The sequence below is a fragment of the Staurois parvus genome, unplaced genomic scaffold, assembly GCF_062004578.1.
Source record: "Staurois parvus isolate SC_StPar_1 unplaced genomic scaffold, SC_StPar_1.0 ptg000307l, whole genome shotgun sequence".
Lineage (NCBI taxonomy): Eukaryota > Metazoa > Chordata > Amphibia > Anura > Ranidae > Staurois > Staurois parvus.
In genome coordinates, this window is record NW_028318103.1 from 295,182 (window position 1) to 322,402 (window position 27,221).

Genomic DNA, 27,221 nt, shown 5'->3' on the forward strand with positions numbered 1-27,221 from the left:
AACACTTTAGAAGTTTTAATATCAAAAATATCATCTATGAAAAAGCAAGTCGATAAGGACACTTCTGTAAAAATGTATGGAGACAAAGGCACCGCCTGGTGGACAGCAGCACCTGGTCCACCATTCTTGGACTGTAACATAGCAATAAGATGGAAATTAAAGTTCATTGCCGCTGAAATGTTTCTGTTCTTGGAGACGACTTCTCCTTTGAGACTCCAGCTGTTTGGCTTTGTGCCACCTTTCCCGGGAAAGAGATCTGTGGCCAGAACTGAGTGAAAGCAACCTGGAGAGAGGACAATAAAAATACCATAACACCCAACTCACAATACATAACTGAACATACAGTACATTCGGAGAATTCTGATAAAGAGAAGGCCAATATCCTGTAACCCATAAGGTAGAAACAGGTCTCACAGTGACACAATGTAATTGATCTCAGCTAAGGCAGAGATGTGTATGGAAACCAACACATTTATTAACTACTTCCCGTCCAAAGGACATACCCAAAACATCCTTGGATTTGAAAGGTTGATATCTCTGTTATCTCTACAGCAAGTTCTGGGCCTCGGCACCATTTTTCCTTCAGCAAGACCAAAAAAGGTTTTTAGAGCCAGTGATCCTATATCTTGCAAAAGTAATCCAAGCATGTAAAGGGCCACTGAATTAAAATTACAGGCAGCGGAAGGGGACACCCTCCCTCCCGTCAATGTCTTTACCGGGCTCTCCCGTGTGATAGGAGAGCCCAGTAAGGATGTGTCTGGGGACAACCTATTCCTGAGAGACAGTTGGCGGAACAGATATCGTTCCTTCCACTGTGTGATGGCAGAAACAAGGATTTTATCACTTTTAGTTTTGGGCTCAAATACATACTATTTTTTGGTGTGATCTGATTCTTTGCAGTCCAGGAATAGAGCTATGGGGGTCTATCAGACCCCAGATCTCTCCAAAAAGAGGACCCATCATGCTTGTTATCACAAGAGATGTTTACATTCCTTGTAATAGCAATGACAATGGACCAAAAGAAAAACAAATAAAAAAAACCCAAAAAAAACCAAAAACAAAGCTACAGTGTAAAAAACAAAAATGTTTTCTTTTAAATAAACCCCATCCCACCATGCTTGAATGCAAAGGTGATTGCACCACATGAGGCATCACTGTGATCATCAGAGCAAGAGTAATTCTAGCGCAGACCTCCTCTAACTTTAAACTGGTAAACTGTAAAGGCTACTAAAAAAAAAATCATCATCATAGGCAACGCTTTAGGTACCATAGTTTGGTGCTGTTCCACAGGTATATGCAATTTTAAAGCTTGACATGTCTGGTATATATGTACTCAACAATGTCATAATTTACATTTAGCCAAACAAAAGGGTATTATATCATGATTTTGTGCAATAAAACTTATTAAAATTGTATTTTTACAAACATTTTGAATTTGGGGAAAAAAAACAAACAACCACCTGCTTAGAAAATACCATGTGACAAAGATATGCAACTGCCCCCCCCTCCCAAGGAGGTGCTGTATGATGGCATAATTGATGCCACCAATGATCCCCTTATCCCCACATCTCTGGATCCAGGATGGGATATAAATCACATACTATGAAGACTTATCACAATGACTGTAAGAACCAATAGTCTGCACCATCCACACATTTCATGTCCAGGCTGGTCCTACACATCTCATCTTTTTTGCATAACGGAGGCTGATGGGATGTGACACTTTCTATCAAACAATGTTGGAAGATGAGGCAATTGAGCACACTTACCGAGCCACAAGCAGCAATCTGTGCAGGTCATCGGCACTCATACTTTGTGGATCGTCCTTCCTCATGTCCACAAAATCATCTTCGACAGACTAAATATAAAAACAGTTTTATTATCGAGAGGAACAGATCCATAAAGCTATTAAATCAAAAACGCCAGGCCTGAATACATCCTGGGACAAAACAGCTCCATCAATAACACATCCTCCAGTGAAACTGACATTTTGTTTTATCATATATATATATATATATATATATATATATATATATATATATATATAGATAGATAGAGAGAGCGCGAGACACACACACACCTCAAGAGACCCTATCAGTATACAAATAGGAATGCTGGCCCTGCTTGCACATGCTTACAGGCTTTGTGACTCCTGGTATAAGTCAATTACTTGCAAAAAGTATTGAGCTAATGAAGTCTGAGCTCCAATATTGCATCTTTGTTTTAGGTTCATGATACCCCAGGTAGTAAAGCCTAACCAGGATGGCAGCCCTGAAGCCTACATCTTGGCAGTGTAACCATCATGTCTAGCCCTGATCTAGGAGTTTGACAACAGTTCCACTCACATTTCTGTCTTCGTAGGTTACCTCAAAGGTCCCTATTCCTGCTGTGCTCACTCTCGTACCTTGGTAACATCCTCAGAAATGCTGTAGTCCATCAGCCGTAGAAGACTTAGGTAGATACGGAACTTGTTGAGCAAGGATGGTTGGACGGTAGACAGCAAAGCCCCCATATACTGTTCTATATTGGGGGGCATCAGCTGCGGCTTCAAGTGAACTTGACAGTCTGGCTGAGAAGAAAAATACAAAAAACAGAAAAGTGATCAAAAATGCAAAATGTAATAAAGAATTATGAGACCTGAATGGGCTTCTCAAACTGACAGTGTTCTGGGCTCAGATTAGAGTTAATACAGGATATGTCCAATTGCTCTATTATCAAGAAGCTCCTGGAACTCAGCCTGCACGGCCTTCTTACAAAGTAAATATTTAGACGGTCACACCCAAAGTTCTGGAAAGCACCCTGAGCCATCAGTGCACACTGGTCAGTAAATCGCCACAGTGAACCCAAAAGGTCACATTTCAGACCATCTCCGCACTACTCCAGTCTAGCAGGGTCCAGGTACAACCTCCAAATCAAAGGCTGTGGATCTGCTGATCTGGACAGCTGCGTATAGAGGCCAGATTAGCAGCTTGTAAAAGAAAAAAGAAAAAAAAAAAAGAAAAGAAGAAAAAATAGCTAACAGAAAAAAGGTTCGACTTTTAAAAGCAAAGAAAAGATATCCAAGCTGTGAAAAGCTGAATCTAATAAATGGTCAGACAATTTCAGAATAATATTGCTCAACATAAATTGCAAAGATTTCAATTACATTACCATTTACAGTACATTAATAGCAAAAGATTACAAGAATCTGGAGAAATCTCTGTACACAAGACCAAAAATTTTTTGGAATTGTGGTTATAATAAAAAGGTTTTTTTTTTTTCAAAATGCAAATTATAGATTTTGATTTCCAGGATAAACGTGGCGATTGCCTTATACAGCAAAGTGACACCGACCTGTGAACTCTTCATTTACACACTTAATGGTCTATGTAAACCCCCCCCCCCCACACTTTGCATATATATTTATAAAGCCAAACAATCAATGTGCCTTACACATGTATAATGGGCTCCATTGGCATGAAGAGTTTAAAGTTGGGAAGAAAGGAAAGATAAAAAAAAAATATGTTCACTCCATTATTGACCCATTCCCTGTCCTAATTAGTTAACAATGTGGCACAGTGAAAAACCACACAGTGGAGCATTAGGAATTGTATATTTCATTATCTGCAAACACACTGCTCTCTGTAAGGATAGCAAGTGAAGACAAATACACTATATTGCCAAAAGTATTGGCCCCGCCCTCCAAATCATTGGATTCAGGTGTTCCAATCCCCTCCATGGCCACAGGTGTATAATAATCAAGCCCCTAGGCATGCAGGCTGCTTCTACAAACATTTGTGAAAGAATGGGTCGCTCTCAGGAGCTCAGTGACTCCAAGCGTGGTACCGTGATAGGTTGTCATCTGTGCAATAAGTCCATCTGTGACATTTCCTGGCTACTAAATATTCCAGTCAACTGTTAGTGGTTTTATATCAAAGTGGAAGCAACTGGGAACAGTAACTCAGCCACGAAGTGGTAGGCCATGTAAAATGACAGAGCGGGGTCAGCACATGTTGAAGCACACAGTGTGCAGAAGTCGCCGGCCGTCTGCAGAGTCAATAGCTAAAGACCTCCAAACTTTATGTGGCCTTCAGATTATCACAACAACAGTGCATAGAGAGCTTCATGGAATGGGTTTCCATGGCCGAGCAGCTGCATCAAAGCCTTACATCACCAAGTGCAATGCAAAGCGTCGGATGCCGTGGTGTAAAGCACACCGCCACTGGACTCTAGTGGAGACGTGTTCTCTGAAGCAGTGTTTCTCAACCCTCTTCCAGTCAAGGCACCCTTTAAAATTATGGATGATCAAGGCACCCCCTTCGAAAATGTAAGACGACATCCAATAGTTTGCAGCAGCATCAACACACGCAAGATACTTGACATTAGAAGTGATCCATTCTTTCAAAGTAAATACACTTTTGTGCAGTGGTAATGACAAGTATTCCAGCATTTCTTCCCTCTCATTTTCTCTCCTCCATGCAGCTAACACAACTCTAATGCTGACAGAGAGGGGCCTGGGAGTCAAGCAAGGATGCTGTGCAGCTGTCCCATGTTCTCTTTGTCAACCATTGATGTCAATGATTGTTAGGATGCTGGCGACTGGCCTGTCCAGTACCCAATGTTGTAATTGTGCACAATGAAAACCTGTGTCTTTGTGTAACAAATAGCAAGCTTAATCTATCCCTGGCTTGTACACAATTTTTGGAGCAATTTTTTGGCATTTTGCCAAGGTACCCCCTGATGAACCGAGAAGGCACCCTGGTTGAAAAAGGCTACTCTGGAGAGATGAATCATGCTTCTGTCTCTGGAAATCCGACGGACATGTCTGGGTTTGGTGGTTGCCAGGGGAACGGTACTTGCCTGACTGCACTGCGCCAAGTGTAAAGTTTGGTGGAGGAGGGATTATGCTGTGGGGTTGTTTTTCAGGGGTTGGGCTTGGCCCCCTAGTTCCAGTGAAGGGTCAGTTCACTTTGGGGACCATGTTCCCATAGCTGTAGCCACGCCCACCACCCCACCTCCCTGACATATCGTACAAGGAAACTTTTCTCCCCATACTGTCAGATTTGAAAACAGCGCAGCTGCGCAGGGCTCCGCTCACTTGGCCGCGTCACTCACTCAGAGTTCTGTGAATGAGTGCCTACAAGTCCCGGCAGCCTTAGTGGCTGTCAGCTTGTAGTCTTTAATGAACACGGCGCTGCGGAGCGCCGTGGTAGTTCATTGAAGCTTCCTGTAAGAATATCTGTTTGATCATACATCTCGTACGCCAAACAGATATTCTCACAGGCCTGCATGAGACCTGCATGGCATCAGCGATCTACTGACCGCTGATGCAATGCTTTCCAGGCTCCTGCAGACAAAAACTATAAAATGCTAATTTTTTTAACTGCAAAAAAACGTGAAATCTATTATTTTTGACAAAAAGGTGAACTTTTAACTTTTAAGGTGTCTGCACACCAAGACATTTTGGACAATTTCATGCTTCCAACTTTGTGGGAACAGTTTGGGGATGGCCCCTTCCTGTTCCAAAATGACTGCACACCAGTGCACAAAGCAAGGTCCATAAGGATTTGGATGAGCGAGTTTGGGGTGGAGGAACTTGACTGGCCTGCACAGAGTCCTGACCTCAACCTGATAGAACACCTTTGGGATGAATTAGAGCGGAGACTGTGAGCCAGGCCTTCTCGTCCAACATCAGCGCCTAACCTCACAAATGTGCTTCTGGAAGAATGGTCAAACATTCCCATAGACACACTCCTAAACCTTGTGGACAGCCTTCCCAGAAGAGTTGAAGCCGTTATAGCTGCAAAGGGCGGGGCCAACTCAATATTGAACCCTACGGACTAAGACTGGGATGTCATTAAAGTTCATGTGCGTGTAACTCCTCTGGCTGCTTTCTGACTGGTTGAAGCAGCTGCCCAGTGTGGCCTATACTTTGAATTTCACTAGCAGTGCTGTCAGTATAAATGCCAGCTAGTAAAAAGTGACCTGCCATGTTACCTGAAGAGAGAAATAAAAGTTAGAGGAGACTTACTGAAAGCAGCGATCGGCCCTCTGAGGTGACGAGCACATTAATATTACAGGGGAATTCCATCTGGTGGTAACTAAAATCGTAGTCCACTTTCTGCCAGGTGATCACATTACCCAGCGCAGTGACATTACGGACACCTGTAAAGAACAGACAAAACAAAAATGACACGAGACCAGAGAAAATGTCAGCAACTGAAAGACAAACCAGACAGTCAGAAGAATAGGGAAACCCAAAACAGACTAAATGAGAAAATCAGACTACAGGAGGAAAGTACAAGAGGAGGACATCCTGAGACAAACAGAATGCAAAATAACAGGACATGCAGAGGATACAACTCCAAACAATACAGTAATAAAAAGCACAAACTTTACCTATAAAAAGAAGAATGAAAACAAATACAAAAAACACCCCTGGCACACAACCTACAGGCAGCAAGACACTAAGGAGACTGGAAAAGGAAAAAACAAAACAAAAACCAAAAAAACAACACAACAACAACACACACGCACCACAACCCCCCACCCTAAAACAATTACTCTGCAAAAAAAAAAAAAAATACAGTTCAACATGTCCAGCGGGAGGGTGAAACATGTCAGCAGGGAATCTCAGGTGGGGTTACAGTATGCAATGCTTATTTTCAATAAAGTTACATCAAAGCCCTGACATCATTGGGGTGTGGTCTCTCTCTCAGGCATTGAGACATTTTCACTGGTAAATTTATCAAACAAAAAGTGAAAATTTTAGAAGTACATGGTTAGGTTTACATATAGAATTGCCCGACTGTCTGACACCCAGTTCTGTAAACTTCATATTGATGGACTACTTGGGTTTTGCCGGCAGGTGAATGGACACTAGCCAAAAACAAAAAAAAAAACAAACAAACCGCATAACCCCTCAAATCTCCACTAAGCCTCAGTTTCGAAGAAAGCAACAGGAGCAAGGTCTGTGTCCTTGGATGTACTACAACAAAACGATTTTACAAGGAAATCAAAAATATTTCTTAATCCTACATCACAGGACACAAAGGACGTCTCACTACTTGGGATATTCCAAAACACCAAACATGAGGCATGGGCAACACAACAACAAGGCCAACATACTTAACACTTTTATAAAAAGCTTGCTGCACTATGAATACCTATCTGGGTGCTTCTGAGATATTGGCTATGAATGGAGGAGGTGGTTTCATTCAATCGAGTGGAAGAGTTTGGAAGGATTCTCACTTCAATGGGTATATGTAAGGGTTTACAACCACTTTAACATCCCACAGATGGGGGAAGGGGAAATAACAGGCGGACCAATCTGTATGACACCTTGCATAAAAGGCTTTACCCACTTGCCCTCCAGAGGATTTACCCCCCGCCTTCCTGACCAGGCCATTTTTTGCATTACGGCGCTGAATTATTTTAACTGACAATTGTGCGGTCATGCAATGCTGCACCCAAATTAAATTTGCGTCCTTTTTTTCTCATTAATTGAGCTTTCTTTTGGTGGCATTTGATCGCCTGTGTTTATTTTTTGTGCTAAAACAAAAAAACAAAAAAAACAAAAAAAAGGCCGACAATTTTGAGAAAAACAGTATTTTTGACTTTTTGCTATTAAGCATGTCCAGTAAAAAATAAATAAATAAAAGTTTCATCATAAATTTAGGCCAAAATGTATTCTGCTACGTCTTTGCTAAAAATATCCCAATACATGCAAATTAAATTGGTTTACGTGAAAGCTATAGTGTTTTACAATTGGCGGTATATACACTGGGATTTATCTTTTACTAGTAATGGTGGTGATCGGCAACTTTTAGCGGGACTGCAGTGGTGGGCATTCTGACACTGTACTAATGGCACTGGACAGGAAGAAGTTAACAAAAGGGGCAATCAAAGGGTTGACTGTGTACTGTTTCACTATGTGCTGTGTCCGTGTGCTTCACTGTAAGCACACTGCTTTGCATGGCTCTGCACAGCCATCCAAAGAAGTGTGCACGAGCTGACAGAGAGAACTGTTTACAAACAGTTTTCCTCCCCGTCGGTGATGCTCGGCAATCTCCGGGCGCCAGCGAGTACTCACCGGCGGGGACAAAGTCCCCTATGTGATGATTTTTGGTGAAAGGTTCTCTTTTTGAGACATCCGGGGTCTAAAAGACTCCTAAAGTCTATATCCTAAGTCTAAAAGACAGCGGCCAGCACTTTGGGCTGTGTGGAAGCTTGTACGCAGCAGAGCTATAAGCAAAAACAACTACCTGCCCACGCCTGGAACTACATGTCCCAGGCATCGGGCGATAAGAATTGCACATCACCGACTGAGTATGCCTAAACCTTGACAGCTTCCTCATCTTCAGGATGCTCTTCCTATACCTCATCCTCCTGAAAAAGTGGAGGAGGAGGAAGGAGAGCACCCATGTTGGCGTTCCCAGTTGCTTCAAGCCAGTGAGAACGCCTGAGAGCTGATCACGCAAATTAATAACTACTTGACACAAAGGAATTGGAAGATAGTGTACCTGAGAGTAGAAATATCAGATAAAGTCAGTGATTCAAAGTCAATCTGACCCTCAGAAAGCCTTGTAGGGCAACCTGTGGAGGGGGTCCTTCATACCTGATAGAGGAATTTGGGAGCCCACCCCATTGTCTATCCCCATCCCCCAACTAGCTGCTGGTGAGGACATAGCTCGTTGAGGGTCTGCAAGCCTGTTATACCCAAGAGAAGCATCCGCCCAACCCATAGGAATAAGTGTCTAAGGATACTTGCTGCGCCCTGTGTGAAAGCCACTGAGCCATGCAAGAACTGTGGCGGAGTAGCTGAGCCATTAGCTGTACCAAGCTGTAGTAACTGCAGAACGCATGTTGGTGTGCCCAGGGAACTGGTAAAAACTGAATCTGCACGTGATCAATTCATCTTGTGTGCACTGGGCTGCACCTTTTGAACACCACTACAGGGGTGTAGCACTCAGCCTGTGATAAAACAATGCCAATGCACCAGGAAGACTAAAGGGAGAGACTGCCATGGGCTGCGCCTAGCCCAGAGGCAATCACCAGTCCTCCGTGCAGGGCCAATCTTCAGCAAAGTGCATGTGCCACGCAGGGTCGTCAGGGACTCCATAACCCCTCTGGGGGGGATCATTGCTGTGGACCTGTAGAGCACATCTAGTACACCAGATCACTGCCCACAAGATTCAGTGCCAACTGGCAGCATTACAGGCCATCCCCGCTCTTGCATGCAGGGTCTGGGCACAGTCCCTTTTCGTCCTGCTGGCTACAGGGACCCATTCAGATGAAGCCCTCCTTACCTCAATAAGGTTACTAGGAATGGGCCAGGAAATCAGCGAAGGACGCTAGCGAAAAAACTGAGGCTTAGCTGGCCTGTAAGAAGTTATGTCTGGACTGGAATTCCTGCTTTTTTTTTTTTTTTTGGCCAATATAGCTTCACCTAAAGTTGTCATGTATATGAAGCCTTCTGCATCCTATACAATTAAAAAATAAGTAATGGCATTCTTTGCTCAGTCAGCAGTGTGCAGGGTTCAAAACGTAAAAGGATTCTCATTTTGTCTCCTGCCTGTATAGAGTATAAAAACAATGCTGGGATAATGCAGATACAAGATGACAGATGTAAAGAATGACAGTCAATGAGAGGATCTATGGCTACAGCAATCCTACACTACACTGACCTGTGGTGTCCAGCTGACCTTGCTCCAGCAACGTTTCATCCACCAATAGTGATGTGTTAGAGGACAGCTGCAGGATGCCACTTAGCAGACGGTTGGCAGTGTAATCCTTCTGGGGGATAAAGCGTAAGCTGTTCATGTTTTCAATGGTCATCGGGAGATAATAGGACTGCAAGACACAAAAAAAAAAAAACCCCACAGATTTCAGTAAGCAGCTGACATTATCACATCAATATATCTAAAATAGAAAGCCACCATCTTACTGCGGGCACCAGCTGCTGCACCACACGATACAACTGTTGTGTGAAGATGCCATTCCGTGGGCAACCACTGAGATTCAGAGAAAACTTCCCCAGCGGCAGCACATCCCTGCGAGCATACCTGACACAAAGGAATTATGGTCAGATTAGGTGTCTCCAAAGGTCAAAGGTGTCCTGGGTGTGATGTCAGGAGTGTGCATAAAGCAAGTCAAACAACAGAATAAAAGTTAAGCCCAGGTGGTGAGCATTGGAGAAGTAAAAACAAACCAAAAACAAGCAGCCAACCACAACTCTGCCACAGTCATACTGCGCAGACATTGACACAACACACACAATACTCACACTGTGGAGATGAGGTGGAAGATGAGATATTCAGCAGCGAGGCTGTCCCCCAGCATAGCGTGTGTCAAAAAGCCTAAAAGCTCTGATCGCACAGAGGACAGCTCTGCCATGAAACTGGCCAGACCTGTGTGGGACAGAGACGACAATGAAGGGCAGTGAAATGAATCATGTGACCCCCCCCCCACACACTGAAGACTTACATTGTTTACTTTCATCAGACTCGCAGACAGAGTTTGGGATTAGCGGGTTAATATGATGCATTTTCTGTACAATGATGGCGTGGATTCGCGGCACAAGAGAAGTGGGAGGACTGTGTACTCGCTGTTCCTCCAGAGTGTCCATACTGTCTGCAGGGTCCAAACACGCACTGAGCGAATCTCTGCCAATACAACGAAATCTCATTCTCTGCCTGCCAGTCTTCACTGGATGGCACTAATCAGTTCAGAGGTGAGCTGCCAATACAGTACTAGAACTACTGAGCCATAAGACAACTCAGAGATGGGTTGACATCACAATAGTAGACGTTCTCAACCCATTTGAAAAAACTCAAGACTAGCTAGCTAACCCAGTGCCAAGCAGGCAATACTTGACAACCCAAGTATGAGCTGATACTACAAATACCAGACCTCGTCAGCCTGTGGGAAAACCCAGGAAAGAGCTGACAATACAACACCAGAAATCCCAAGTACAAGCTGACAATCCTAGACCTCAGGAGCTAGTTCTATCTAGCTTAGGTGATCATTTATTAATGCACAGAATACAACTGGCTATTGATATTGAAAAGTAATAATATAAGAGATCGTTGATTCAAGGAACATATACGATTTCCTTAGGGAATCGGGAAGAATTTTTTTCCCTGTTTGAGTAAATTTGACCATGCTTGACAATGGGTGTTTTGGTCATCCTCTGGATCAACTATTGGTTTAGGATTCTTTACATGCTGGTTTTCAATATATTTAGTAGTTCGTTTTTTTAGTATACATTTCTTGGTAGAACTGGATAGTCCTTTTTCAACCTAACTTTGTAACTATGTAACATAACTAGAAAGAGATCACATGGGTGTGCCACCAGGAAATAGCTCATATGATATGGGATCAGTACCATTCTTACCTGTCCTCATTTATAGTACTTAGGGTTGGCTCCACCAATAACACACCATACACCTCCAGAACATCATTCACTTTGAAACTGTCCCAGTTCTCATACACCTGTTAAGAGATAAAATTGGTGATCCAGGGACAAGCACTTCCTGCACTGATGCAACAGACCAGATACAGTGCAGCACCATGACAGCTAACAGTACAGCAATGGTATCTATTGATCCCATTAGGCCCAGCAGTTGGGAAGATCACCAATCTGTTCTTCTCCACCAGAGGCAGCCATTCCAGGGGTCTCCAATCTATGGACCTCCAGGTGTTGAGGAACTGCAAGTCCCATGAGGCCTTGCAAGACTGACAGTCACAGGCAAGACTCCCAGAGGCATGATGGAATTTGTAGTACTTCAACAGCTGGAAGGCCATAGTTTGGAGATCCTTGGTCTAGTCTATCACCACTGTGACCTCCTCTGGACTTGCACAGTGTGGACCCTGCTGGTGGGAAGACCAATAACCCCAATACACCACTCAGCTGTAAACTCTTAGGATGCAAGTTAGATCTTAGTCTGTTCTACATGATGGTGTTCCTGCAGTGGTAGACACTGAAAACATGCCCTTCACTCTATTGCATATTGACACCAATACAGATCTGCTGCAGGAGCTGATGGAAACAAGCTTGAACAACCCTTCCGGCACTCTATGGGCCTAGCAGGTCATGTTACCCTCTAATGACAGTCTTCCATTTACCTTTACTAGACATGCTGGTCCCTTCTCATCAGGGAGAGGGAAATTGAGGTTCAAAGGAGAGCTGCTGACTGGAGCAATTTCCTGCAGCTTCTTCTGTGACTCCATCTCCTGCCTTTTTGGAATATTCAGCCCACTCACATCTAAGGTGAAATACACACAAGGTCAGATCAGGAGAGAAAATTGCACCTCATCCTCCAGAATATTATCCTCATACAGCCATCACTGACCCACAGACACAATTTAGGCTTCTGCCAGAAGAGAAGTCCGGCATAGCCACACACTGCATACAGTCATACTGAATATGTAAAGTCAAAAGGAAGTACAGTGATGGTCAGAGGGAGAATGTTGTAAGAGTGACAATGGAGACATTACTTGGGGGAGGCATTACCTGTGTGCTGTTCTCTGGGGGTAGCAGTGTGTTCATCATCATCATCGTAGCTGCGTTTGTGGCGGTTGGGGACATAGGAAGTGGAGGGGGAAACTGGCTGGACCTGGCTGGAGCTGCTGTAGATGTGAACTTGATAAGGAACATTAAAACACAACTATAATCTCTGGGCAGACAACCTTTCCGGCTGCATTTATCATCTAATATGGGGGTAGCAGTGTGTTCATCATCATCATCGTAGCTGCGTTTGTGGCGGTTGGGGACATAGGAAGTGGAGGGGGAAACTGGCTGGACCTGGCTGGAGCTGCTGTAGATGTGAACTTGATAAGGAACATTAAAACACAACTATAATCTCTGAGCAGACAACCTTTCCGGCTGCATTTATCATCTAATAAAAGTCGTGTATAATCCACTGAACACCAATAATGCAAAAATCGGATCAGTTCATTGTTTTATATACATCAGGGTATACACTGTGACCACTATTATGAGACATAAGCTTTGGGGGGGGGATAGCTGACATCTCTGAAGATAGAGGGCAGTGAGGCACTAGCAAAGGATATCTCTTTTACCCAGGAAGACTCTCCTGGAACTGGCACACAGTAGAAGGTCTGCCGTTCTGCAGCGACTGTCCGGGAGGAGTTTATGTCCACCTCCTGCTGTGGCTGCAACACAATGACAATAACTAAATACAGAACAAAGATCTACACAAAAACTCTTCTAAAATCCAAATCAGAAGAGAACTCCAGGAATGCAGCTCCTTTGTAAAAAGTGAAGGCATACAATGAGTTAAGTCTAACAAGATATATATATCACCTCCTGGACCTCTCTATTGTTTACAATAGGTTGATAAAACTCTAAGAAGTCGCCTATCCCTGGTCCATCTGGTCTCAGCATCAACAGCAGAGTCTATGCAACTGCTTCTCTTCTCCTGCCCAATCACAGAAGCCTTTGTATTATGTGAACATATTCACAAAACACAAAGGTTTGTGTGAACGGGCATCAGAGAGGAGGGGTGGGGCGGGCATAGCTGCTGTTTTTGCTTCTTTCCTCTCACAGTCCCGGTGTCTCCTCTGGAAGCATGGACCTTGCTGGGATTAACAGTGTTAAAATTAGGGAGTAAGAGGCTCATAAATTGGACGTATCGCTGAATGTGCAGTATCTGACCAGTAACCAAAACATTAAAAAAGAGGGGATGTAAAAAAGGGATTCACAGAAAAAGCGGTTACATTATGGACAGAAAGCGATACTCAAAGTTACTCAAAAAATGATGCTTTATTACACAATGCAAGTATGGACATTTCAGGTAAATACCTGTTAGTCATCACCTCAAGATGAGACAATACATCAAAGTATGACCTAAAATCAATTAAAAACAAACGTCATAACCGGCCTGAATAGTAGGGTGCTGTAAATATAGTGTCACATGGTCTAATACAGTCATGGCCGAAATTGTTGGCACCCTTGATATTTCTCCAGGAAATCATGTATTTCTCACGAAACGTATTGCATTAACACATGTTTTGCTATACACATGTTTATTCCCTTTGTGTGTATTGGGACAAAACAAAAAAAGGGAGGAAAGAAAGCAAATTCGACATAATGTCACACAAACCTCCAAAAATGGGCTGGACAAAAGTATTGGCACCCTTTCACAACTGCGGATAAATAAGAATGTTACAAGCATGTGATGCTCCTGTAAACTCACCTGGGGCAAGTAACAGGTGTGGGCAATATAGAAATCACACCTGAAAGCAGATAAAAAGGAGAGACGTTCACTTAACCTTTGCATTGTGTGTCTGTCTGTGCCACACTAAGCATGGACAACAGAAAGAGGAGACGAGAACTGTCTGAGGACCTGAGAACCAAAATTGTGGCAAAATATCAACAATCTCAAGGTTACAAGTCCATCTCCAGAGAACTAGATTTGCCTTTGTCCACAGTGCGCAACATTATCAAGAAGTTTGCAACCCATGGCACTGTAGCTAATCTCCCTGGTCGTGGACGGATGAGGAAAATTGATGAAAGATTGCAACGCAGAATAGTCCGGATGGTGGATAAGCAGCCCCAAACATGTTCCAAAGACATTCAAGCTGTCCTGCAGGCTCAGGGAGCATCAGTGTCAGCGCGAACTATCCGTCGACATTTAAATGAAATGAAACGCTATGGCAGGAGACCCAGAAGGACCCCACTGCTGACACAGAGACATAAAAAAGCAAGACTACAGTTTGCCAAAATGTACTTGAGTAAGCCAAAAGCCTTCTGGGAAAACGTCTTGTGGACAGATGAGACCAAGATAGAGCTTTTCGGTAAAGCACATCATTCTACTGTTTACCGAAAACGGAATGAGGCCTACAAAGAACAAAACACAGTACCTACGGTAAAATATGGTGGAGGTTCAATGATGTTTTGGGGTTGTTTTGCTGCCTCTGGCACTGGGTGCCTTGACTGTGTGCAAGGCATCATGAAATCTGAGGATTACCAAAGGATTTTGGGTCGCACTGTAGGGCCCAGTGTCAGAAAGCTGGGTTTGCGTCCAAGATCCTGGGTCTTCCAGCAGGACAATGACCCCAAACATACGTCAAAAAGCACTCAGAAATGGATGGCAAAGAAGCGCTGGAGAGTTCTGAAGTGGCCAGCAATGAGCCCAGATCTAAATCCCATTGAACACCTGTGGAGAGATCTTAAAATTGCTGTTGGGAAAAGGTGTCCTTCCAATAAGAGAGACCTGGAGCTGTTTGCAAAGGAAGAGTGGTCCAAAATTCCGGGTGAGAGGTGTCAGAAGCTTATTGATGGTTATAGGAAGCGACTGATTTCAGTTATGTTTTCCAAAGGGTGTGCAACCAAATATTAAGTTAAGGGTGCCAATACTTTTGTCCAGCCCATTTTTGGGGTTTTGTGTGACATTATGTCATATTTGCTTTTCTGCCTCTGTTTTATATTTGTTCCAATACATACAAAGGGAATAAACATGTGTATAGCAAAACATGTGTTAATGCAATACCTTTTTTGTGTGAAATACTTGATTTTCAGGAAAAATATCAAGGGTGCCAACAATTTCGGCCATGACTGTATATATATGCAGCACTGACACAATGGTTACACCACCATGTAGTGGATGTTTCAAACAATTATACCAAATGACTGAGCATAAAAATAGAGTATTAATGCTGATCATAAGTACCAATGACAATGGATTCGATAGCCCAGTAAATAGCCCAATAACAATTGTTTAGGCTATCAAATCCATTGTCATTGGTACCTATGATCAGCATTAATACTATTTTTATACTCAGCCATTTGGTATAATTTTTTTTGAAACATCCACTACATGGTGGTGTAACCATTGTGTCAGTGCTGCATATATATTAGACCATGTGTCACTATTTACAGCACCCTACTATTCAGGCCGGTTATGACGTTTGTTTTTAATTGATTTTAGGTCATACTTTGATGTATTGTCTCATCTTGAGGTGATGGCTAACTGAGGTATTTACCTGAAATGTCCATACATGCATTGTGTAATAAAGCATCATTTTTTTAGTAACTTGGAGTATAGCTTTCTGTCCATAATGTAACAGCTTTTTCTGTGAATCCCTTTTCACATCCCCTCTTTTTTAACAGTGTGCCTGCACTTTTTACAAAGTGGCTAAGTTCCAAGAATTCAGCTTAAAAAGATGTAAGTCTTCACAGATAATTCCCACAGTCACCTACAGTAGATATACAGGCAGTCCTCTCATACAATCAACTATATGTATTGACAGTCAGTACACACCAGTAACCCTAGGGAATTATGTAAGGCTAGTCCTCACACAATTCCCAGGGACACCTAGATGTAATAACATATACAAATATAAAATGCAGCGCTGTGCGATATTGCTCTAGTATACGTAACAGTAATATAGACATAAAACCAAACATGGAATATGGAATTTATATCATAGATGGATAAAATGCAGTCCTGTAATAGTGCTCGCCGTTCTCCAGTGCAAATGATAGAAATGCGCACCAACCAGAAGTGTAAAGGTAATACGCATGTATATAAATAATCCTGAAGAATCCCCTCTCTTTCTATTTACATAGATGTAATAACAGCCTCACTGATAATTCCTAGGGTCACCAAGATGTACTGACAGTCCTCTCATACAAATCCCAGGGTGACCAAGACACACTGACAATTCTGGTATACAGCTCCTCGGGTCAGCTAAATGTACTGATAGTCCTCACAAATTCTTGGGGTCATCATCCTCCTCTCACAAACTCACCGTACAATCCGCCACATCCCGGTATTTGCCAAGGTGCAGAGCCTGGAAATAAAGATGGCACTAGTTAGGAAGGCCATAGGGCTGTATTGTGAGATATTGCAACAAATACAGTCAGCGAGAGAAACAACATAATCTAAAATCTTCCCACCATAGACATACTCTAATGAGCATACACTGGCCAAATGTAGAATGAGACTCTCCAGTGAGCGCCCAACATGCATCCCAAAGTGGTATCACAGTCACATTGTGTGTATCTGCTACCAATTTGCTTGAGATAGGTTCCATTTCCAGCAACAGGCCAAAACTTTAATGAACATAATGTTACCACTTCCACTAGAACGATCAAACCTATATTTATAGGGTGGAATGTTTTAACTATGGTTCCCCCAGATACAGCATAGCTTAGGTCTTAGAAAGGTGTGCTGATATTAAATGGCCCCTTTCATGTGGTTGTGACTCACCCTTGCATTGTTGCTGTGGTTCACGGTCTCATAGACTCCCATGTAATACTCTGGATCGAACATGTCCTGTACCATACAGCGGAAACGCACCAGGCTGTTTGGTTTCAAGTAGTGCAGGGGGACATCGTTCAGACTGGGGACCTGCAAGACAAGACATCACAATATGGTTTCAGCCTGCACAGTCAACCAGCCAACACAACTATGAATACTAACCTGGCAATACATGGGACGAAACTTGGCAAGTTCAGCAGGGACCAGCCAAATTTTGATCCTTGTATGGGCACTGTGGTAAGACAGGAGATCTACCAATCGATTTCTGTTCAACCAGCCTATTAGAAAAGTTCTATACGATCAGCACTACAGGCTATAGCATGCAGCACTGATCAATGTATTGTGATGGCAGGGCAGTCTCCTCACTGTCAGAGTAAAATGACACAGCGGGAAGTATTTTCCCCATCTACCTCGAATGTGTGGATGGGGGAAAAAACCAGGTTAGTTTTTTTATTGAACCTGCTGGTTGAACTAAACCAAAACGGACTCATCTATAACTAGCTTTACACTGATCTACTGCAGACATTGTCCTGCTGACTTATTACCAACAGTGAAAGATTGGGTTGTCACCAGAAGAGGATCCATTTTTTTTAGTAATGCCCATGTTGAGGGTTAGGCCCGAAAAAACTTTCAATTCGTAAACCGTAATGGGTTTCCATGCAAATGGTCTGGCAAGGTTTGAATTTTGGTTGGCGGCGATAAACTGTTGTGCATATAAATTGCTTTGACCCACAATCAATGCATACAGATCTTCCGTGAAAAACAGCTCAAAAAAATCAAGGGGAGTAATTATATTTGCGGTTTCCACCAGAATTCCAGGTTGGGCAGCGAATGGGGGAGGTACTGGTGCTGCAGAATATGTGGGCTGCCAATCGGGATTTGCAAATACATCTGGAAGGATACTAGGGGCTCTACGAGCCTGTGTGCGAATTCTTGGTGGCTGCGGGACACTACTTGTGCTCGCCTCCGCAGCAGCTTGTACTGCACTTATGGGACTCGCCACGTCACCAAGTGATACTGCAGTGCTGGTATGTGAAAGACCAGGATGTACTAGGTCGCTGGTGCTCACCAGTTTACCAAAAGGTAAAGCGGCACTAGTACTGGCACTCTGCTGCATATGAGAGTCATCAAAATTTACCAGCAAGTGCTAACAGAGATCAGGCCTGATTCTGCCAACACCGCGGTTTTGTGTGCAATGTATCAAGTGACAGCGACCTACTGACACCGCACTTGCTGGGGGAGAAAGGTGAGGTGGTAAGCGTAAGGGCTAAATGCAGGTGGCGGGGCTGATCCAGCTAACGCTGTGTTTTTGGGGACACTATACTAATATGTATAGTGCTGATCTGATCAAAAGATATTGATCCGTTCAGACACTATACTAGCAATGGAGGTTTATTGTGTATGCGAGCGTGTTCCTGGCAATCAAGGGGTTAAATGTGATTAATGGTGTACACAGGCAATGTGACGCTATCTGGGAGGGGCGCGAAAACAACGGGAGCACAAATCACGTATATATACACACGTGATTTTGCGCACCCATGCCGCTCTGTAGCAGTTTTTCTACTATAGGGCGGCGCAGAGGCAGTTAAACATGTCCAGTTAAAAAAAAAAAAAAATTAAAAATCAAATTTCATCATAAATTTAGGCCAAAGTGGATTCTGCTACATTTCTTTGCGAAAAAAAAATCCCAGTAAGTATAAATTAATTGGTTTACATGAAAGATATAGCGTTTACAAATGGCAGTATAGATACTGGAATTTATTTTTGTTTTTTCTTTTTTACTAATCATGGCGGCGATCAGCGACTTATAGCGACACTGTAGCAAGCATTCTGCCACTGGGAGGAACCAACTTGGTGTCAGTGACATCCCCAGTGGCACCAATACAATGATCACAAAAAAAAAAAAAAGAAGAGCACTGACACTGTACTAATGGCACTGGGCAGGAAGGGGTTAACAATGAGGAGCGATCAATGGGTTAACTGCGTGCTGGGAGTGTTTTACTAGGGAGCGGGAGGTGTGTGCTTCACTGTAAGCACACTGCTCTGGATGGCTGTGCACAGCCATCCAGAGCAGTGTGCCCGAGCTTACAGTGAGGACTGTTGGTAAACAAAGCAGCCCACCTCCACGTCTGTGATTTTTGGTAAACACTGGGCGCCGGCGGGTATTCACAAACCCGGGACCCGGTGATTGACAGCTGCGGCCACGAATGGCGGCACGTATAGGTCACGTGCACCCCCTACCCATATGTGCAAAATGACCTGTATATATACATGATTTTGCACACCCATGCCGCCCTGCAGCAGTATTTCTGCCATAGGGCGGCCAGGAAGCAGTTAATGGCATCCCAGTCGTAGTCCGTAGGGTTCAATATTGAGTTGGCCAGCCCTTTGCTTCTATAACAGCTTCAACTCTTCTGGGAAGGCCGTCCACAAGGTTTAGGTGGGTGTCTATGGGAATGTTTGACCATTCTTCCAGAAGCGCATTTGTGAGGTCAGGCACTGATGTCGGACGAGAAGGTCTGGCTCACAATCTCCGCTCTAATTCATCCCAAAGGTGTTCTATCGGGTTGAAGTCAGGACTCTGTGCAGGCCAGTCAAGATCCTCCACATCTTTATGGACCTTGCTTTGTGCACTGGTGTGCAGTCATGTTGGAACAGGAGGGGGCCATCCCCAAACTGTCCCCACAAAGTTGGGAGCATGAAATTGTCCAAAATGTCTTGGTTTGCCAACACCTTAAGAGTTCCCTTCACTGGAACTAGGGAAGCACAGGTGACAACGGTACCAAGCTTGAATTCACCTGAACCCAAGTGTGCCTTGGTGCAATTTTCAACATATTCCATGGTTAAATTCACTATATATATATATACACACACACATATGTATGTATGTATGTATGTATGTATGTATACACACACACACATATATACACACACATACATATATACACACACACATACACACACACACATATATACATATACACACACACACACACTCATACACAAACACAGAACACTGAATGAATGACATGACCATGTAGGCAGAGCCCCACACAGCCGCGCTGTTTTAAAAAACTGGCAGGTAGTATGAGGGTAGCTCCCCCCCCATACTACTCTCACAGGCAGAGAAGACAGCAGGTGGTGACTGCAGCAGTGGGAACATGTTACATGTTCCACCCTAAAAAAAATGTAGAGCATGTAACATGTTTACAAAGGTGAGCTTATCTGTTAAATGTAGCCCAATACAGTGCCCACCAGGGCCACAACTTACCCAGCATGACTGCTTCTCCTGTATCTTCTCCTGGAAATAGTTTGTCACCTTCTGCTCCCAGCCTGGAAGAGCCCCACTCTCCTCTGAAACACACAATGTATGTAAAAATATTAAACCTCTACATATAGCGTCTGCAACCTGAATAGCCCACTCCTTTCCAATTACAGAAAACTTCCAGCCTGGAACAGCATAGCTCCCTCATAGACGTTTCCTATAAAGTGCTGCCAGCTTAGAATTCAGGAATCCGGGAATTAAAGGAACTTCCTGGCAGCAAACTGTCAAAAGTGGTGCGTGCCACATTACCTAACCCTCCTGCACAGACTTCTCAGGCATTTCAAAAATGAACTGCTACCGGCCTCTGGAAAGTTACAAAATCTTCACAGAGACAATAAAAGGCAATATTATACCTTGTGTCTTTGGCGATGGCTGTAGAATAGTGGTTACGGCCAGGTTAATGCCGCTGTGCTGTGTTTTGGCCACAGTTATGGTATATGCCTAATTTATACGCATTTCTCGCTGCAGTCCCATCGACTTCTACTAGGTCGTGTGTTTTTGCAGCGTTTTCTGAAAGTGCAGCAGTCCAGAAAGACGCATCTTTCATGAGCTTTCAGAAAACACAGCAAAAACACGCAAACTAAAAGAAGTCAATGGGTCTCTGGCCAAAAAATGCATGCAAGGCTGCGTTCACACGGATCCATTTTTCTTAAGCTTTTGCATTAAAAAAGTGAACAAAAAATAAATAAATAAAAATGTGAGACCGTGTAATCCTATGGCACTATTCGCGTTTTGTTTTTTTTAATTCTTCTTGCTGCATTTGCCGAGTGTCCCACACAAAAAACCTACATGTATCCTTTTAAAAATGCAGCCGAAGGGAACCCGCATGGTCTTTTTCACCATGTGTTTTTTTGCACCCGTGATCACGTTGAAGGCGGAGATGCATGGGGGTCGCATTCAGAATGACAGCAGCCCAACGCATCTCTGCTGCAGGTGCAAGAACAGATGCGATTCTTGCACCCGGAACCAGCCCACAGCTAGTGTGAACCCAGCGTAATACAGTTGTGACCAAAATTATTCAACCCCCACTGAAATTGAGTGTTTTGGCCAGTTTGACATTGCTTTTGATCATTCAGTCATCTTGCTTACATTTACATTAAAGAGGCACTTGTAGGTCAGACAAATATAACATAACAGTTATAATGAAATAACCACAAATGTCTTTTCTGTGCTCACAGCATTATCAGTTTTATTCAACCCCCAAGTGACATTCAATCTTAGTACTTAGTACAGCATCCTTTTACAGTTATAACAGCTTTTAAACGTGAAGCATAGCTTGACACAAGTGTCTTGCAGCGATCTACGGGTATCTTCGCCCATTCTTCATGGGCAAAGGCCTCCAGTTCAGTCACATTCTTAGGCTTGCGCACTGCAACTGCTTTCTTTAAGTCCCACCAGAGGTTCTCAATCGGATTTAAGTCTGGTGACTGCGATGGCCACTCCAAAATGTTCCAGCCTTTCCTCTGCAACCATGCTCTAGTGGACTTGGAGGTATGCTTGGGATCATTGTCCTGTTGAAAGGTCCAACGTCTCCCAAGCCTCAGGTGTGTGACGGACTGCATCACGTTTCCATCCAATATCTCCTGGTACTGAAGAGAATTCATGGTACCTTGCACACGCTGAAGCTTCCCTGTACCTGCAGAAGCAAACAGCCCCAAAGCATGATTGACCCTCCACCATGCTTCACAGTAGGCAAGGTGTTCTTTTCATCATAGGCCTTGTTCTTCCTCCTCCAAACATAGCGTTGATCCATGGGCCCAAACAGTTCTAATTTTGTTTCATCAGTCCACAGAACACTATCCCACAACTTTTGTGGTTTGTCCACATGGCTTTTGGCATACTGCAGTCGACTCTTCTTATTCTTTGGAGACAGCAAGGGGGTACGCCTGGGAGTTCTGGCACGGAGGCCTTCATTACGCAGTGTGCGTCTTATTGTCTGGGCTGAAACTTCTGTACCCACATCTGACAAATCTTTTCTCAGTTCCTCAGCAGTCACACGGGGACTTCTCTCCACTCTACGCTTCAGGTAGCGCACAGCAGTCGAAGTCAGCATCTTCTTTCTGCCACGACCAGGTAGCGTTTCAACAGTGCCCTTTGCCTTGAATTTGCGAATGATGCTTCCTAAGGTGTCTCTTGGTATGTTTAACATCTTTGCAATCTTCTTATAGCCATTGCCCTTCCTGTGAAGAGAAATCACCTCTTCTCTTGTCTTCCTGGACCATTCTCTTGCCTTCACCATGTTTGTAACCACACCAGTAAATGTCTAGAAGGAGCTGAGTATCACAGTCATTTTAAAGCTGCCTAATTGGTGCTTATTATGCTTGATTGCTGCTCGGTGACATCCACAGGTGTTTTCAATACCTGATGGAAAGCACCTGTATGAACCTCTGTTCTTCAGAGTGGTAGTCTTTAAGGGGTTGAATAATTGTGGCAATGAAGAAACCACATAAGAACCATTTACTACTGTATTACATAAACAATTGATGTCATTTTAGTTGCATTTGGGTAGTTACAACGTCCTTGTAGGATTTGATTCTGAATACAATTCCAAATGTACACTATAGTCCCTAAACCCCTTTACAGCATTGGGGGTTGAATAATTTTGGTCACAACTGTACATACATAAGCTGCCCATACACCCATGCTGTAGCCAAAACCCAGCACACCAGTGGAAATCTGGCCCAAGGCTCCAGACCACAGGGTGCAAGGTCCTAGCTTTCAGGGCCAGTCGCCATAAGAGGGAAAAGAGGAAAGGGAAAAGGGGAAAAGGGGAAAAGGGGAAAAGGGGAAAAGGGGAAAAGGGGAAAAGGGGAAAAGGGAAAGGGGAAAGGGGAAAGGGGAAAGGGAAAAGGGAAAAGGGGAAAGGGGAAAGGGAAAAGGGGAAAGGGGAAAAGGGGAAAAGGGGAAAAGGGGAAAAGGGGGAAAGGGGAAAGGGGAAAGGGGGAAAGGGGAAAGGGGGAAAGGGGAAAGGGAAAAGGGGAAAGGGGAAAGGGAAAAGGGGAAAGGGAAAAGAGGAAAGGGAAAAGGGGAAAGGGAAAAGAGGAAAGGGAAAAGGGGAAAGGGAAAAGAGGAAAGGGAAAAGAGGAAAGGGAAAAGAAAGAGAAAAATTGCTGTGTATGGTTCTAGTTTTTAGAACCAGTTGCCATATAAAAAAAAAACAAGAACAAAAAAAAAGGGGGGGGGGGGGGGGGGAGGATAAAAGCAGTTTTGCAGTTACCCTTACTGCTGTTGGTATTGAAAAAAAAATAAAATAAACAGTCAGGTGAGCTGCGCTTTGACTGCCCCCCCCTTAAAGTGGTTGTAAAAGATCAAGTTTTTTTTTACCTTCATGAATTCCATGCATGAAGGTGAAAAAAGCAAAACAAAAAAAAACCTGTGTGCAGCAGCCCCCTTAATACTTACCTGAGCCCCATCACGATGCAGCAATGTGCACAAGGGCCTTGATCACTTGGGTCTCTCCTCATTGGCTGAGACCACTGGCTCCCATTGCTGTCAATCTCAGACAGTGACCCAATGAGACGAGAGCGAGAGAGGTGGGGCCGAGCTAAAGCTCTGTGTATGAATGGAAATGCAGAGCAGCAGATCGGAAGCAAGCCTGCTTGGGTGCCTCCATGAAAAGAGGGAGGGGCCAAAGGTGTCGGTGGGGGACCTGAGAAGATACACACACATATACTTTTTTTTTTTTTTTTTAAATTGCCTTTAATATCACTTTAACCGCTTGCCTGCCACCCTATAGCAGATGTACTGCTACAGGGTGGCAGGGCTGCGTAAAATCACGTATATACGCAATTTGCATTTCCGGGTAAAGGTCATGTGCGCCGCCCTACCCGTGCTGCTATTGGCTGCTGGGGATGTCAATCACTGAGTCTGTTGTCGGCAAAGCTGACAGGGGAGAGACCTGTGTGTAACAACATTTTGGCCTACATTTATGATGAAATTAGATTAACTTTTTTTTTTATTGGATGTTTTATAGCAATAAGTCAAAAACCATGTTTTTTTTCTTCAAAATTGTCGGTCTTTTTTTGTTTATAGCACAAAAAACTGCAGAGGTGATCAAATACCACAAAAATAAAAAAAGGAAATACATTTCATTTGGGTGCAGCATTGCACGACTGTGTAATTGTCAGTTAAAGTTACGCAGCGATGTATCGCCAAGAAAAAAAATGGCCTGATCATGAAGGGGGGTAAATCCTCAGGAGGGCAAGTGGTTAAGGAATCCCTGCACTGAGCGGGGGAAGGTTTGTACACATGTTGCATTAAATATTCCACCTCCTGTAGTGTCCGGGATCAGTACCACCATGGAACATCAAAGTGCACAGTAATGGGGACCTTCCCGGCTTGCAGCGACCCCTTCCCGGCTTGCAGCGACCCCTTCCCGGCTTGCAGCGACCGGCTTGCAGCGACCCCTTCCCGGGTTACAGCGACCCCTTCCCGGGTTACAGCGACCCCTTCCCAGCCACCTGCCCTCTGAATGCCAGAATTCAGATTGCCTTTCCACTGGGCAGAAGAGCCGCCATTACTCTACACCGGCCCTAACACTTCACCTGTTGTAAAGCACAAGTAAAGGCACAAGGAATTAGTTCTGGTTTGGATGGCGTGGAGAGGGATTAGAACACCTGTTTGCGGTCTGTGTCCCCATTAGGACGATCCTCCTCTCTATTCATCCTGAATATTTTTGTTACCATCAAGTTAACGTAGATCCAACATTTGGTGTTGTCCTTAGATCAGTAATAGAGGGGTAATCCTCCAATGAGGACACTAGTTCTAATGACTTGGGGATCCCCAAGGGACTCCCTTAATTTGCAGGGATTTCCTCACTTCCGGTTTGGCTATGGGACAGGAAGTGAAGGGAAATCTCCCCAATGGGACACAGATGGCAAACAAACTTGCCCGGGGTTAGATCCCTCCCTTACTTCATCCAAAGGGAAACAAAGTGTTGCTTATAGTTCTACTGTAACTTTCAGAGGTGTAATGGAGCCTCCGGTCTCGGTACACCGGACAGCCCATGTTCGATTGCACTCTCTCCGGTTTAGTAGGCCGGCATCGGTCTAGAGGTCCATGACATTCTGGGCACGGAGTAAACACCGCTCCATCTTGCTCACCGTACAGCCACTGCACACAGCGAAGCGGCTCCGTAATCCAGTCTCCGGTAACGGGCGGACACGTGACTCCTCCAGACAGCAGCATCTTCCTCACAGCAAGCCGGAGTGGCGGGAAAATGTCGTCATTACATCTAGGGCGGGGAAAAGGCTGCATGGCGGAAGTTCTCCATGGAAAGCCATGTTGTGGATGGCAGGAGGAAACAATCACATGACAGACCAGGCATCCTCTGATTGGCTATCCTATCCGCCACGGAATCTCATGCACAGCCTCTGATTGAGCCGAAGATCTCCCGGTATCGATTGGCTTGAAAATGGCAGATGGGCGGGGAAAAATACCCTGGGGCGTGTGTTGATTGGACGAGGAGCTGTCAGTTTACCGGATCCGGCTGGAGACGTGGAGCCGCCGTGTCAGGGCAACATGGCGGATAAGAGAGGGAGCCGGGGAGTCCCGGGGGCCACAAAAGGGGGCAGTAATAACAATAACAACCTTCTCTTCTCCACCGGGGAGCTCAGCTTCACCGTTCCCTTCATCCCGGTCACCGGACCTGTACCCACCGGTATGTAATCTGTGTATGATGTCCTGTATACACCCGATATGATATATGTTACCCCTCCCCCTCTGTATACACCCGATATGATATATGTTACCCCTCCCCCTCTGTATACACCTGATATGATATATGTTACCCCTCCCCCTCTGTATACACCCGATATGACATATATTACCCCTCCCCCTCTGTATACACACGATATGACATATATTACCCCTCCCCCTCTGTATACACCCTATATGATATACACATCACCCCTCCCCCTCTGTATACACCCTATATAATATATACATTACCCCTCCCCCTCTGTATACACCCTATATAATATACACATCACCCCTCCCCCTCTGTATACACCCTATATGATATATACATCACCCCTCCCCCTCTGTATACACCCTATATAATATACACATCACCCCTCCCCCTCTGTATACACCCTATATGACATATATTACCCCCTCCTCCTCTGTGTACACCCTAAATGACATATATTACCCCCCCTCCTCTGTTTACACCCTATATAATATATGCATCACCCCCCCTCTGTATACACCCTATATAATATACATATCACCCCTCCCCCTGTGTATATACCCTGTGCAAAATATACATCACCATTCCCCTTGTGTATACACCCTATAATATATACATCACCCTATATACACCCCCCATGCACACACCATATATTATATATACCTTGCCCCTATATATACCCCCTATACAATACATACATCACCCTGTACACACCGTATTTAATATATACATCACCCCTCTCTCTGTGTATACACCATATATAATATATACCTTGCCCTATATACACTCCCTGTGTACACCAGATATAATATATTCATCACACTGTATACAATATGTACACCCCTTATACATACCCCCATGTACACACCATATATACTATATACCTTGTCCTGTATACACCGTATATAATATATACACCACGCCTCCCCCAGTGAAAGAA

At 44.1% G+C, this 27,221-nt stretch overlaps 2 protein-coding genes across 3 annotated transcripts in view; one reads left to right on the top strand and one right to left on the bottom strand.

Moving 5' to 3' along the window:
* MCMBP (minichromosome maintenance complex binding protein) lies at nt 1–25,835 on the bottom strand. The gene is made up of 16 exons (XM_089683362.1): nt 25,695–25,835; nt 20,539–20,621; nt 17,217–17,357; nt 16,756–16,797; nt 13,054–13,155; nt 12,494–12,617; nt 12,106–12,245; nt 11,375–11,472; nt 10,465–10,643; nt 10,265–10,388; nt 9,926–10,043; nt 9,666–9,831; nt 6,011–6,144; nt 2,405–2,569; nt 1,770–1,858; nt 1–283 (listed from the first exon to the last, which is right to left on the bottom strand). Exons 1-16 carry the CDS (start codon nt 25,777–25,779, stop codon nt 157–159), a joined length of 1,917 nt encoding a protein of 638 aa, XP_089539488.1. The 5' UTR covers nt 25,780–25,835; the 3' UTR covers nt 1–156.
* A 235-nt stretch (nt 25,836–26,070) lies between these two features.
* Nucleotides 26,071–27,221, top strand: part of SEC23IP (SEC23 interacting protein) — a 57,840-nt gene continuing 56,689 nt past the window's right edge. For both annotated transcript variants that reach the window (XM_089683363.1, XM_089683364.1), the window contains exon 1: nt 26,071–26,251. In XM_089683363.1, the coding sequence (XP_089539489.1) occupies nt 26,113–26,251 (139 nt within the window). In that variant the 5' untranslated portion in view covers nt 26,071–26,112. The remainder of the gene's footprint in view (nt 26,252–27,221) is intronic.

Excerpts from the sequence above, each read along its gene's own strand:
- MCMBP (XM_089683362.1), bottom strand. The coding sequence starts at position 25,779 with ATGCTGCTGTCTGGAGGAGTCACGTGTCCGCCCGTTACCGGAGACTGG. Across the intron at positions 10,044-10,264 it reads TTCCACCTCATCTCCACAGT|GTATGCTCGCAGGGATGTGC; the intron begins GTGAGTATTGTG and ends CCTTTGTGTCAG. Across the intron at positions 1,859-2,404 it reads TTTCTGAGGATGTTACCAAG|TCTGTCGAAGATGATTTTGT; the intron begins GTACGAGAGTGA and ends TTTTATATTTAG.